Here is a 13,414-nt window from a genome sequence, read left to right on the forward strand (position 1 = left end):
CTACTGTTGATTTTACCCTTGAAATTTCATTCTCTTTAAAGGTCCATTGAGCTTGATCGGATGAAGCTTTGGGTATGTTCTGGAGACCCTCTGGACTCACCCTGAACATCCTTTCGAATTTACATGGAGCTGCTTTAGTCGTGATCTAAAGACTCATTGTTTCCTCTCTGGTGGTTTTCTGTGCATGCTGTGAATTTCCTCTGGATGTGGAATATTTTTTTAATTAAGCTGAAATTTGTACTATAGAACCCCGTTAGTTTGAATAGCTTAAATGTTAATTACATGGTGCTCATTTAAATTTTGTTTAACTGGTACCCCTCCACAAGTGCGTAACGCCATTGAGCACCTGTGTAGCAGTATCAGTTAAACACGTTCTAAATGAGTGCCGTTTAATTGTAATTTTAGCTGTTCAAACTGTGATGGAGGTATTCTGAATTCCATCTAAAGAGCATACGAACAAGGCAATATTCTCGTTGTCCTTGAGATTCTCTGGACTTGCCATAGAGACGTTCTGAACTTGTCTTGGAAAGCATCTTTCACATGTCTGAAAGTCTTCTGAATTCTCCCTAAAGAGCCTCTGAACTCATTCGGAAGACTATATGGAGTTGCCCCATCTTAAACTTGCCCGAAAGATCATCTGAACTTATTTAGAAGACTCTCAAGTAGTGCTTCTTTCATAGTTGTCTGACTGTGCCCTAGAAGTTCTCCAACATATTTAGGCGTTTTGTAATTGTCGTAGTGGATGCTCGATTGATTCTTCTGGTCTTGTTCATACATTCCATTGACCTTGCTGAAGAAGTCCATTACTCGAGTGTGTTCTCGATGCTTCTCGAAGCTCATCCAGACCTCAATGTTTTCTGGATTTCTGTCTTCCTTGTGTTTAGCTTTATGTTTTTCGATATCCATTGCTATCAAAACCAATCACAACATAACCAGCACAGTAAACCACTCCTACGGTTTTGCAACACTGCCCCACATTTGAAAATGTCACGTTTATCGGAACCGCTACCGTTTTCCAAAGTGGTATAGGTACCCCTACATGTTGATTCTTCAGTTTTGATATCACCCTCTAAAACAGCAATGTCGCGCAATTCTCACCTTCATAGTCGTGAGTAGAAGAAACTGCCAAAGTAGAACAAACATGCATTGCCACCCGCTGCTGCCTGGGCGACCGCGGTTGCAGTTCTTCCAAGTCAATCCGCAAAAAAAGATACCTTCCGCCACCATTACACCCCCACCGTCACGACGTGCGGGAAACCGGCTCTTACATGCCATGATCGTTATCTATCCCACACAGAAACTATTTCATCCATTCATGCACCACACACAGGTAGGTAGGTAGGTAGGTACCTGGGGCTGTGACTGTGAGAGTGGCAATATTTACGTTCTGTTTCTGCAACATGCTAAGGGTACCATCCAATAGTGTTGCATGCACTAAACTGGGTGCCTTAATTGCGTCAGCGAATTAGAAACGTGTGATTATATGTAGCAGCAGTAGTTGTGCCGTACTTTTTTTTGCGAACCTATTATTATTGGTCTCCACGGTCGTAGTGTAGCAAACTCACCTACGCTCATGCCAACACGAGAAATGCAACGTGGAAAAATGAATTAAATAATCGCTGACGTTTTTCCCCGAGCCCTTCTGGGTATACGACTACGAGAACGCCTTTGCCCAAAACAAGGGGAACGAAAGCAATGTGCACTTGCAAATGGTAGGTGCTAGCAGCCACCACCCACTGAGCGGTTTCGAATCACTGCTATGACTAGGTGAAATTGGCACTTTTTTTTTCTCACCGACGACGATCGACCGACCGACCGACCGACCGTGCAGTTTTTGAGCCAGGTGCAAGGGCTGCTAGAGCTGTCTACCTTCTTTTCCCATTTTCCCTTTGAGATCTCAATGCAGCGAACTGCCGTGGGTCATGACAGCCTACAACACCACCACAAGCAACCATTATGCAATATTGTAGACGCTTGGGCACGACTGTCTTTTTTCCCTTAGAGTTTGGTGGTCTCCTTCGTGCTGGGATGCTGCGCTGTAGCCGACGTGATGAATTGGCATACCAATGATCGCCGGTGGACACTGGGGAATCTTGTTACATATTACTCAAAATTATCCCAATTCTTGCACGCTGCGCTTTACCAGCATTCCTAGGAAGGAGGCCGACTTGGTTCGTTGTTCGATGTTGGTATAGGGAAGCACCATTTTGGGACCATTGCACTCGACGACGACGACGACGACGGCATAAGGAATGTTGATTGCCAGGGAGCCTTGCAGACCCATAGGAGAGGATGCAACGTGAGCGTATGTACCATTTGCAGCAGCATCCAAAATGGAATCACCACTGATCGTCGTCGTCGTTGCCGTTGTTGTTCGTGCGTCTTTTTGCTGATACAGAAACCTACTTTTCTCGGAACGCGATTTGGTCGACTTTTTTTGCCTTCCTTCCTTCCTTTCTCCTTGCTCCCATGTCTGAATTGGCGAGCTTCTGCTCACCTGGCCGGCTATGGCCAACAGCGATATGGTTTGGTTTGGTTTGGGTTGGTTTGCTTAGCACTCCACGCTGACTGTTGGTAGAGCCACGCTTGAACGCGCTATCAAGAGTGTGATGCGAGTAGGCTGAAAAGAGCCCCGCTGCTGACTGAGTGCCATTCGGAACCGTTAAGATCGATTTGTGCTTGCGAGAGTAAGGAGGAGAAATCACCAGTGGGAAAATCGGATGAAATGGGCTCAATTAAGCATGTGAGCCGGACGTTGGCGTTCTTAGGTGGGGGTTTCAGTCCGAATGAGAAGTTCGGTTTTCAAGCAGGCGCAATAATACGGGTATGACGTTTGCTTGCTGGGATTCAGCTTAACAAGTGTCTCCGAGACTTAACCACCTGTTTCGTCACTTTTGCTGAGATAAAATTTGTTTCCCGATTGCTGATTAGACAAACAGAACAAAGGGAGTTTGAAGTGGAATGGTTTCTACGTATCGATTTTCAGAGTTGTTAATATTCATCCAATTTCGTAAAAAAAAAATCATATTCCAATTGCTCTGATGCAAGGTTCCGATCATTTCAAGCAACCATCTGCATTATTCAAAAGCCGTAAATCGGTTTGATTTAGTATTTTCATATCCCTCCCGGCTTCGCGGGAATTTCCGGGTATCGGGAAATATTTTTGTTAATAGTTCAGAAAAGTAGTAAATTAGATTCATGGCAGAACGATTTATAACTTTTTGATTACTTTTTTTTAAGACCAACCTCGAGAGTTTCTTTTTACCCATAATATATATCTGAATTCTTCCAGAAATCTCTTCACATTTTCCTAGAAATTATCATCTGATTCAACACAAAGCTTCTTCCATCGTCTTTCTGGCTTCCACCACAGAACAGAAATGGATTTTCGGATCCAAAAGTGGCTCCATATTATTGTTGTAAACACTAGCGCACCTAGCGGTAGACGGCAAGTTTACATGAGCAGTATCCTTTGTTGTTGAGCTTCGTTTGGTCAACAACAAGGTTCTCCCACTGTTTGATACACTGATTGGTTCGCACTTCCACTTCTGTTATGTGCTTCCAAGGTAGCTTCTTTTGACTTCCGCTGGGAGCTTCAGCCAACTTCTTCAGCAGGTTGCTTAAAACTTTCATTGTCAATGTCTATTAAATCATTTTTAACTACTCCAGAAGTAATATCGACATCCCCAGAAGATTATTTTGACTTTCACGATAAGGTTTTTTGACTTTGAATGGAAACATCTTTTGATTTCCCTGGAAGTTCTTCCTGACTTCCCCCGGAAATTTCTTCTGGCTTCCCTCGAAAAATTCTTGAAACATTCGTCCGTTTTCCTTTATTAGATCTAAGTTTTTCAGATAACCAAAGCCTTTTGAATGGGCAAGAATATTAGCTTACTTACAAAGTCATTCAGGTAACGAATGACTTCTACATAGTGGATTGGTTAGTTGAAAATTCTTCCGGTACGTACCGCTATTTAGCATCTAGTATGAGATAAATCTCAAGATTGTGACCAGCTAGGAAGTTCGGTGTGTTCGCCAAAGTTGTTCAGGTAACCAAAGCTTTTCTAATAATGAACAGATGTGTTGATTCTCCCCTTACGTGGCACTAACATGCTTGGGAACTTCAAGTAAATGTCATATCTCAAGATCCTAACAATCTAGAAAAATGCTGACTTCTGCAAAATTGTTTAAGTAACCAGAGCCTTTCGAGTGGTGAAATTATAAGTTTATAGTTCTGCCACTACGCGGATCAAATGTGGAGTTCCAGCTTATGCTATACCTCGAGATTCTGAACACCTAGGAAGTTGCTATCTTCGGAAAAGATCTTCAGGATATTCTACATGGTGGACAAGTTAGCTAATAATTCACACGTGGTGCTAGTGCTAGTATTCATCTGAATTCTACCAAAATGAGATGTATCTCGAGATGCTATCCACCTGACGAGTTGCTGCTTTCAGCTAGTTGTTATGGTAATCAACATATTAGTTCAAAGTCACAGCACATACTGATAGTTTACATGTACACTAGCGCCACGCTGGAAAAGTATAAACTTTCATATCCACCTTCCAGAAGGTCTTGGTAGCTTAATCATTTTTAGTCCGCATACTCACTCGCGCCGCGTAGTGAGTGAATTTTTAACCTTTTTATGCGTAAGGATTTTATTTTATTCTTCTACACCGTGTGGTTCATGGGTAAATGAATGAATTGAAGAGAGTGAAAAAAATAAATGCAATAATGATAAAATTTAAAACAATTGGTCAGCTGGTAGCGTTATATTGAGGGACTTGTCCGTGGCCAGCGTTACTTCCACTCACTTCGCTATAAAAAATGTTTTTCAAAATTATGGAATCATTAGATGCTATAATGATACTTTATACTTGTCACATACAAGGATAGGTAGGAAAGTATGTGAGTGAAAGCAATCCTGTCCGTGGCCTTCAGATTGTAGTGCAATGAGATGTATGATTGATCCTGATCGGAAATCAAAGATGAATTCTTCAGATTCCAGATACCAATCATTTGTCAAATTATTACAATGGAGCAGTTCCAGGCCAAGTAGCTCAACAACTAATAATTTTGACTCGGCCTTCTCCAATTTGCGTGAAACTTTGCATAATTGTTCGCTATGGGCAATCATTCACATTTTTGTAAAAATTCGGCCATGTTGGATCTTGTATTTTTTTTTCAAAATGGCGTCTTTGAAATCTTTCAATAAATTATAGTACGAAAACGTTACTTCTGACGACATTTTGGTCTGAGACAAGGTCGTTGAGAAATGCATAATAATACTTGGATACTTGGATACTTCAGATGTCTCAAAAAGTACCCAACAAACATTAAAAGTAAAATAAGAGCTTATTCAGGCAAATATATGCTTTTCAGCTAAAAAAATGCTGATTCAGCCTTTAATCACAACAAATTGTTTGTTGGGTATATCGTCAATATTAGTAACTTTTGTTTTGAAAAAGACTCATGAAAAATGTAAACTTTTGAAATATTTAAAACCTGTGACACTTGTAACTTGACAACAATCGTAAAACATCAATTTTTGGTCATATTTATGAACATTTAGTTAGGAAGATTTTAAATGTTATTTTTGCACAGAAAATGATTTAAAATGTCTCAAATTTTGTTTTCTTAGTTAAAGTTTCAGAAAAAAACGTACCAATTGACCAATAGTTCTTCCCAACAAACAATTTGAGTTAGATAACAGCTGAAAAGGCCATTTTTAGCTGAAGTAGCGTATTTTTGCCTAAATAGGCTCTTATTCAACATTCAATGTGTGTTGGATTGATTTACGGTTTTTGTTTATTTTCAAGTGTTCATGGTTTTAAAAATTTTAATAAATTCATTTTTCATGAGCTATTTTTTAAATAAAAATTATTAAAATTGAAGCTACACTATTTGAGATACTTAAGTCTTATTGCCATGCTGGATTTTTTACTCAAATTTAATTGAAAAAATATCCAAAATAGCAGCTAATAATAGTAAAGCATAACGTGAAGTTTGATGCAAATCGGGAAAGGTCGAGTTTTCCGATTAATCAATGAAGTGAAACTGGTCAATGATTTGTACTGACTATAATCGCATAATAGTCCCATATTTCTAGTCAATTTTGAGGTAACAACGCTTTACACTCTGAATTAGCATCTTCTTTCATATAATGTGTTTCAATTACGGGCTTTGATCATTATAGATGTTAAAACAGTATAAAGTCTGTTTGTCCCATCAAGTAGAGTAATCGTATATCAGTCTCATCCTGAAATTCAATCGTGCAGAGGTCAAGTTACAGTTCTGTTTATTAAATTTCCATTTTTTTACTGAAATAGTAGAACATGCCAATTTTATTGCAACTGATTTTAACTTTAAAAAAATCAACAATTAATTTACTATGATTTTCACATTTTACATGGGAATTGCACTTCGTAACTTCAACTGACATCTTCTCAATGCCTACCTTTTCCAAATTGGTCTGATTGCATTTATAGGCTGTGTCGTATATTGGAGACACGGAAACCATTTTTGCTGACTGAGCAGAAGATCGTAGTCGCAATCCCAAGCTCTTTCACATAGTAGCGAGGGTCTCATCGAGTAATCGTTCGCCCTGGTTCGGACAGTTCATGTTAGGACGCTTTGGGAGAGATAAGGATTTATTTATTAATACATTCATCTAACAATGAACTAGGAGCTATAGCAATTACTAAATGTATCTGGAATTAATAATACGTCTCTGGTAACGATCCGCAGGTTCCCCAAACTCTTCAACTGTAGAGAACGTGCGAATCATACTCGTAATAGGTTCATGTTGTCCAAAATAAGAGCGGTCTAAGTCTTGACGCAATAGGAACGATGAGCGTAGAAATCTGCTTAGTGAACAAAAGTTCAGACAAGAGAGTAAGTGGGTGGAATCAAATTCACCACTTAATAGCTTTGCGACGAATGTTACCTTTTAATGTTGTCGCCGTCGTTCTAAGGTATTCATGCTTAGCAAGCGACATCTCTCAGCATACGGAGGTAAGTTTAGTGGATATCTCCAAGGAAGTTGCCTCAATACCAGATGAATACGTTTTTTAATACGTTCTATTCTAATGTTCCAGGAAAGTTGGCAAGGAATCCAAGCAACAGATGCTGCCTCAAGAATCGGGCACACAACTTAACAATACAGTGGCTTTAAACAGTACGGATCCGAACAATGTCTTCAGATTCTTGATATGAACCCAAGCTAACGATTTGCCTTAGTGACTACCATGGAACGATGTAAGTCAAATGTAAGCTTAAAGTCCAACATTACACCTAGGTCGCTTACTTGTTCTACTCTTGCGAGTACAAATCCATCAATTGAGTAATCGAATACGATTGGCGTCCTTGTGCGATGAAATGCCATGACTACACATTGTTTAAGTGGCACCAGTCAACAAATTGGTCCAACATTTCTTGGAGCTGACGGCAATCTTCAGCGTCCTTGACAACGATGTATAGTTTGAGATCATCATATCCACTCTGCGGGATGAGCGTCACATCGTTGAAGTAGATTGTGAATTGCTGCCCTGGGGAACACTGGAGGTTGCAACAAAAAGTGACGAACTGCATGAATCCAGGTTGGCACGGAAAGTTCTATTGGAAAGGTACAATTTCAACCAATCAACTCAACCGTCTGAAACTCCCAGACGAGACATTTTCCGATGAAGAATACCATGTTCAATGTAATTGAAGGCTGCTTTCCGGTCAGTATAAAAGGTATCTACTTAAGCCTTATTTTCCAAGTGAGGTTCTGAACGCCCTGGGGATGTCGTAAGATGTATGGGGCTCGGTAGCCGAATGGCGACTATTTTTGCTTACACACTTAGAAATTATCACCGGCTTCGGTAATTTTCACCGAAATCCAAACAGCAGAGCATAAATCCATACAATTGCTTTTAAGCAATTTTAAAACGTTATCTCCATTACAATGACAAACTTTGATCATTTGAACAAGGTTGAACATGCTTTGAAATTATGTTTGAGCAAAATAGGCTTTAAATGAAGGTTAAAATTTTACCGAGCTGCTGAGATTTTGTTAAAAAAAAATACCGACCATGACAATAAACTCACAGTGTGTACTAAGCAGCAGTCGTGGGTTCAATCCTAGGCCCCTTTACATAACTGAGTTGATCACGTTGCATTATTTGCTTATCAAGTTCGAAAATATTACATTACATTCTCAAGTGAATGCAGATCTAGAATCGTCCTTCCCACTAACAAAAACATCCTTTCCATGCAGAGTCTCTAGTAACAACAGATGTTGAACTAACAATACTTGCTCTCCTCGATAACCTCTAGGACGTGGTGGGTGTAAACTTGTAAACTGACACTGCCACTGTGCAAGTGCGTTCCACAGCACAAATCAGCAAGCCGAGAAAATCACGTTTTAAGTTAGCTTCGTATTATTGCTTCTTATGCAATGGGACATCCCGTTTTGTTGTTTTCCCAAACTTTTCCAGGACAAAGTTGTTGAGTTTATCCAGTTTTATGAAACTATGGGTCAATAGCTATCACTTCCATTTGAAATACTCAGTTTTGACAAAAACGCAAACGGTACCGACTTCCGATGAGTGGCAGTAAACTGCAGAACAATATTTCTCAAGAAACGCAAGATGAAATATTTTAAAACCTCAACAGGTTTGATCTTCAAGATGAATATCATTTTTTTGTGAAAAAAGAACTGAGGTAGGTACATGCAACTTGCATAATAAGTGCCTTCGGACATAGTCTGTGCTGTTATAGACCTTGAACGTTCTGATTTGTCAGATTTTGTTTACCACTGAGAAAGGTTAGCTTCATGAATTTGGTTCTTTGTGCAAATTTCGTTTAATCAGGTCAATCTCAGATTAGCCAGTACAAATTGTACGGTAATCGATGTTCATGCCCATAGTTTTTAAATGTGTCGAAGAAAACTGTATTTTTAGTACCTTAAAAGTGTTAATATAAGTTGATTCACCCAAAAATTCAGTTTTAAATGATTCTTTATATAAAACAGCAAAAAGGGTTATCTTCCATTAATTCCACTTTAATAATTTTGGTATCCATGACAGATACGTATTTCGACTACAATGTCCAGTCTTCATCAGTGTCATTCCCACTAAAGAACTTATCAAAATCTAACCCCCTTAAGAACTCATCTCCTAAGCAAGGGGGGTTGAGTACTTAAGGGGGTTAGATTTTGATAAGTTCTTTAGTGGGAATGACACTGATGAAGACTGCACATTGTAGTCGAAATACGTAAATATTTGTCATGGATACCAAAATTATTTAAGTGGAATTAAATGGAAGATAACCCTTTTTGCTGTTTTATTCAAGCATTCCGCTAACAACCCAATTTCATTACTTCATGATGCTCTAAAGTCAATTTTAAAAATTGAATATAATCGTAAAAACCATTTCTTTAATATTTTTCAATGGAAATTTTGTATATGATTTGCTCAATTTTATCTTTATTCTCAAAAAGCCTTCGGGTTTCGATGTATAATTTTTTATTCAAATTATATTCATGAAATTTAAATAAAGTTCGAACATGATATTGACCCTGGAAGATTTTACGTAAAACCGCAAGAAGGATTTAAAGAATGGAATTGATATTGAATTTGATATTCGCCTTAAAGTCCTTTGGTCTAATTTTTACTAAAATGGGTATTCCTCACTTTATTCGCTACAATCGCCGATTTCTAACAAGCGATTATTCAACCACGCGTAGTAGATATACCATCAGGCAGAGGAGACAATCCCCAACTATGTTGATGTGCATTATTTAGTTGCTGTTTGCGACGAATCGATAATGGATGTGAAAAGTGTCATTGTTATATCAAAGAAACTTGTGTTCGATATTTGAGAAAATAATCAGGATTGAATGTCCATCAAAGGAATCATTTATTCAGTTAAATTTTTTTCAAATTTCCAACTATGGCGGCACCAGTGGTGAAGTGGTAAGCGTGATTGTCTCTCACCTCAGTAGTCCTGTGTTCAATCCCAGTCAGCGCCACCGGAATGTCCTGAGGCATAACATCTCTGATCACGGAAGTAAAGCCGTTGGTCCCTGGTTTATAAGTTGATGGGTCAATAGGTAGGGTTCACGTGTGGGAGCTGCCTCACTGGCGTCGGTAGCATTGGGGCTCAGCACGGAAAACAAGATCGACGGAAAACAAATCAAGGAAAAAAAACTTCCAACTATCAGTAAAACTCTAACCATTGGTAAAAGCATGATTAACAAAGCTAATTTTCAAATCCGTCATGAAACATAATCTTTGACCACATGCACTCCCGATCATAAGATTGAGGTCACCTCCAAAAACTAACATGCAAATGTGTGATGTTCATATCTCTGTCATTTTACGCCTAAGATTCGTTCTCTGTCGGTTATTTGAATGGTATTGAATGGCTCAATATAATTTTCATATTTTGCTTACTAAAATTCCACCCAAAGTTATAACATTTTCAAAATTTACTTTGAAGAATCATGACTGATTTCTTCAGAACTGGGTTGACCAAATTTTGAAATGAAAGTATATAGTAGTAAAACCCTTATGCTATAAACAACGGGTCACTTTTGTGAAAATTTGGAGGAAAAATTTATAAAATATATAATTCATAAGAATATTTATTCAATTTACCGATCAAAAGTTTGGGGGGGTCACCCCATAGTATGATGTTTCATTGTTGTAAGTTATGGTGAATTTTTACTTTAAAAAATAAAAATAAATTGAACCATTTCTCACATTTCTAAACTTGGACGGAAAATAGATATGATAAAAACACATTTTCAGTTTTTATTTTGAGGATACACCCCCCCCCCCCGTCGTACTATGGGGTGATCCCAAAATTTTGATCAATGACTTGAATACATATTTTCATGATTCAAATATTTTCTATATTTTTCCACCAAATTTTCTCATCTGAAATCCGTTGAGTTTTGAAAAAGAGTTCTACCACCACTTTCATTTCATTTTCACAATTCTGAGAAAATTAGTTCAATGTAAATTTTGAGAAATGCTGTAACTTAAGGTGATCATTTAGTATACTGTAAAATAAATTGAGCCATTTAATGTATGAAGTTAATTTCATTCAGAACCTTTCAAATGGCCTAAGTAGAACGAAAATTGGACGGAAAGTGATGTATCACCAAATGTGCCTTAAATCATTCGCCATAAATGCAAATCCTCGTTGCAAATCAATAATGCAACATGCCTAGGTAGGCAGTAAATGGCCTTAATCGTGAATAATATTAGGCCATATCATAATGAGGCCGATATTTAATAAATGTAACTTTTTTAAAGCATAAGTATATGTTGGCCTTAGTCTCATGGGACCACAATATAGCCAAATATGAATGGAGTTTTCCGTTTTAGAAAAAAAAATCCAGATTATTACATAGTGTAATTTTTCCACAAATTGCACACTCACAACATTTTTTGCTAAAATACGAGAAAGGACGATTTAGCGAAAGCATCTGAATGCCTCATTTACACGAATAAAGTTTATAATAATAAATCGATGCCCAACAGATCGAATTTAAAACCACATCCTTCAACATTTGATCATCGCTTGGCACATGTCTTAAATTTATTTCAAAACCCCAGTAAATCAGTAATACAGTTCCAAGTTCCGTCTGAACATTGCCGGAAACTTTCTTACGGTTCGTCTCTTCTCACTCGTTAAAATCCATCAAAAATCCCCCAACAGTCCCCCCACTCAGCCAACCTGACAGCAAATCCGCAAGTGTTCAGTGAAGTTCCTTCCGATCCGATCGACCTACCTGTAACACGTCTGGAAGTTGTTGGCGATGGCAGCGACACACGAACTGCCTCAACCTGGAATGCACCCATCAGGACCAGAACGACAGCACCGAGTGCTATCGCGTTCACACTATTTCGCCAGTCTATGGCCATCATGACGGGGGTAGAGCCGCTGCACACACTCAAACTAATATTAGCACTTGAGAAGAATTTGCAAAACTTCCAACTAAGGAATGCCAAGCACCACTCAACAAACTGCTCCGATTTTTTTTTATTTTCCCCGTGAATGTATTTCCTTTAACTTTTCGTTTCCGGATCGCCGAACGAACCACTGTTTTAATCCTCTCTGTGATGGGGCGAGTATCTTCACATCGGCCGTACACACTTTACGCACACTTGATCCACCCTTGATTGGCTTGTTGTTTTTCAAATTCCTTACAAGGAATCCGGATTAATCCATGCGTGACAACAGTAGCGCTCCGCTGACTGCAGCTTGGGGTGGTGTTTCCACTTCGAAGGTTCACTTAGCAATGAAACACACGCGCACGGACCTAGCCAAGGTTGGCTCCGAGGAATGCCCAGGTGTTCCGCGACTTTCCAATATTTGGTACAGAATATTTACTACCGTCACACCGTGTCGTCAATCACTGATAAGATTTTCACCGACAGGATCGCCGGGTCGAATTCTGATGAAACAAACCAGTTGCCTGCGGGAGCACCGGATGGGACTACACAGATCAACTCCTTCGGGAGAGGGACTCGGACTTAAATCAATTACCGGGGGCTCGCCGTGAGGTAATATCAACACGCGACCCGTGCTATGCTCAGACTGGAATTGCAATCGAAAATGCGATCGCTATATAAAACCTTTCTCTTTGCAAACCGATCGGGCCCCCTTGGTCCGGTTGGGGCTCGGAACTGGGCTCTCTCGACTCTCTGGCACTCCAAGAGGGGGGTAGTCACGAACAAACTCTACAAACTATTCACACACGAGTCGTGACTACTCAAAAACACCTTAAGTAGACGCGGCTGCTCTAAGCTCTAACCACGCGAGGCGTTATGTTCCGTTACGGTTTCTTGTGAGCTTACCGCTCTCTGAGTCACCGAACTTAAGACCCCTTGAAAATTTCCTGAGCGCATGGTCTCAAGACCCACGCGAATCGATCAGCTGAGAATGGCAAGAGCGAGTGCGAGAGCTTATTGCCTCTCCGGTTGGAAAAACAAGTGGGGCACCAGTTCAGCTCAGAGCGCCGCCGCCGTCGCCACCGCCGAGCTTCGAACAGTGACCCCTTCCATAACAACAAAACTTGCTTCGGTATGCACTCACGTACCACCGACTCCCATGTAGATACGGTATTGTTACTCTCAAACGAGATCGAAAGTGAACTGTTTTATTTCTCTTGCTTCCCCCCGGGCCCGTCTCGGTCGGTCAGCAGCAGTGCGGTTGATCTTGTTTGCTTTTGAGCCGCTTCGTCGCATGCTCGGGCAGACACGGGGGTGGATGGGTGGCTGTTTGCTCTCCGGTGGTTGCCTTGTCTCCTTGTCTGATGGTGATTTTTTTTTTACCTTTTTCAGGTGCAACGGATCGACACAAACACACTCGGCCAGCAGTACCTACGTTACACGGCACGTGGAGCAGCGAAGGTGCG

At 39.9% G+C, this 13,414-nt stretch overlaps 1 protein-coding gene across 1 annotated transcript in view; it reads right to left on the reverse strand.

Annotated features, from left to right (window-relative positions):
* stw (straw) overlaps positions 1–11,944 on the reverse strand; it is a 377,295-nt gene extending 365,351 nt beyond the window's left edge. Inside the window, exon 1 of the mRNA XM_065233904.1 lies at positions 11,786–11,944. Coding sequence (XP_065089976.1) covers positions 11,786–11,921 — 136 coding nt within the window. The 5' untranslated portion in view covers positions 11,922–11,944. The remainder of the gene's footprint in view (positions 1–11,785) is intronic.
* Positions 11,945–13,414: the final 1,470 nt, after the last annotated feature.

The sequence above is a fragment of the Ochlerotatus camptorhynchus genome, unplaced genomic scaffold, assembly GCF_037179485.1.
Source record: "Ochlerotatus camptorhynchus isolate MF236.1 unplaced genomic scaffold, CSIRO-AGI_Acam_v1.1 ptg000423l, whole genome shotgun sequence".
In the NCBI taxonomy this organism is placed as follows: Eukaryota; Metazoa; Arthropoda; class Insecta; order Diptera; family Culicidae; genus Ochlerotatus; species Ochlerotatus camptorhynchus.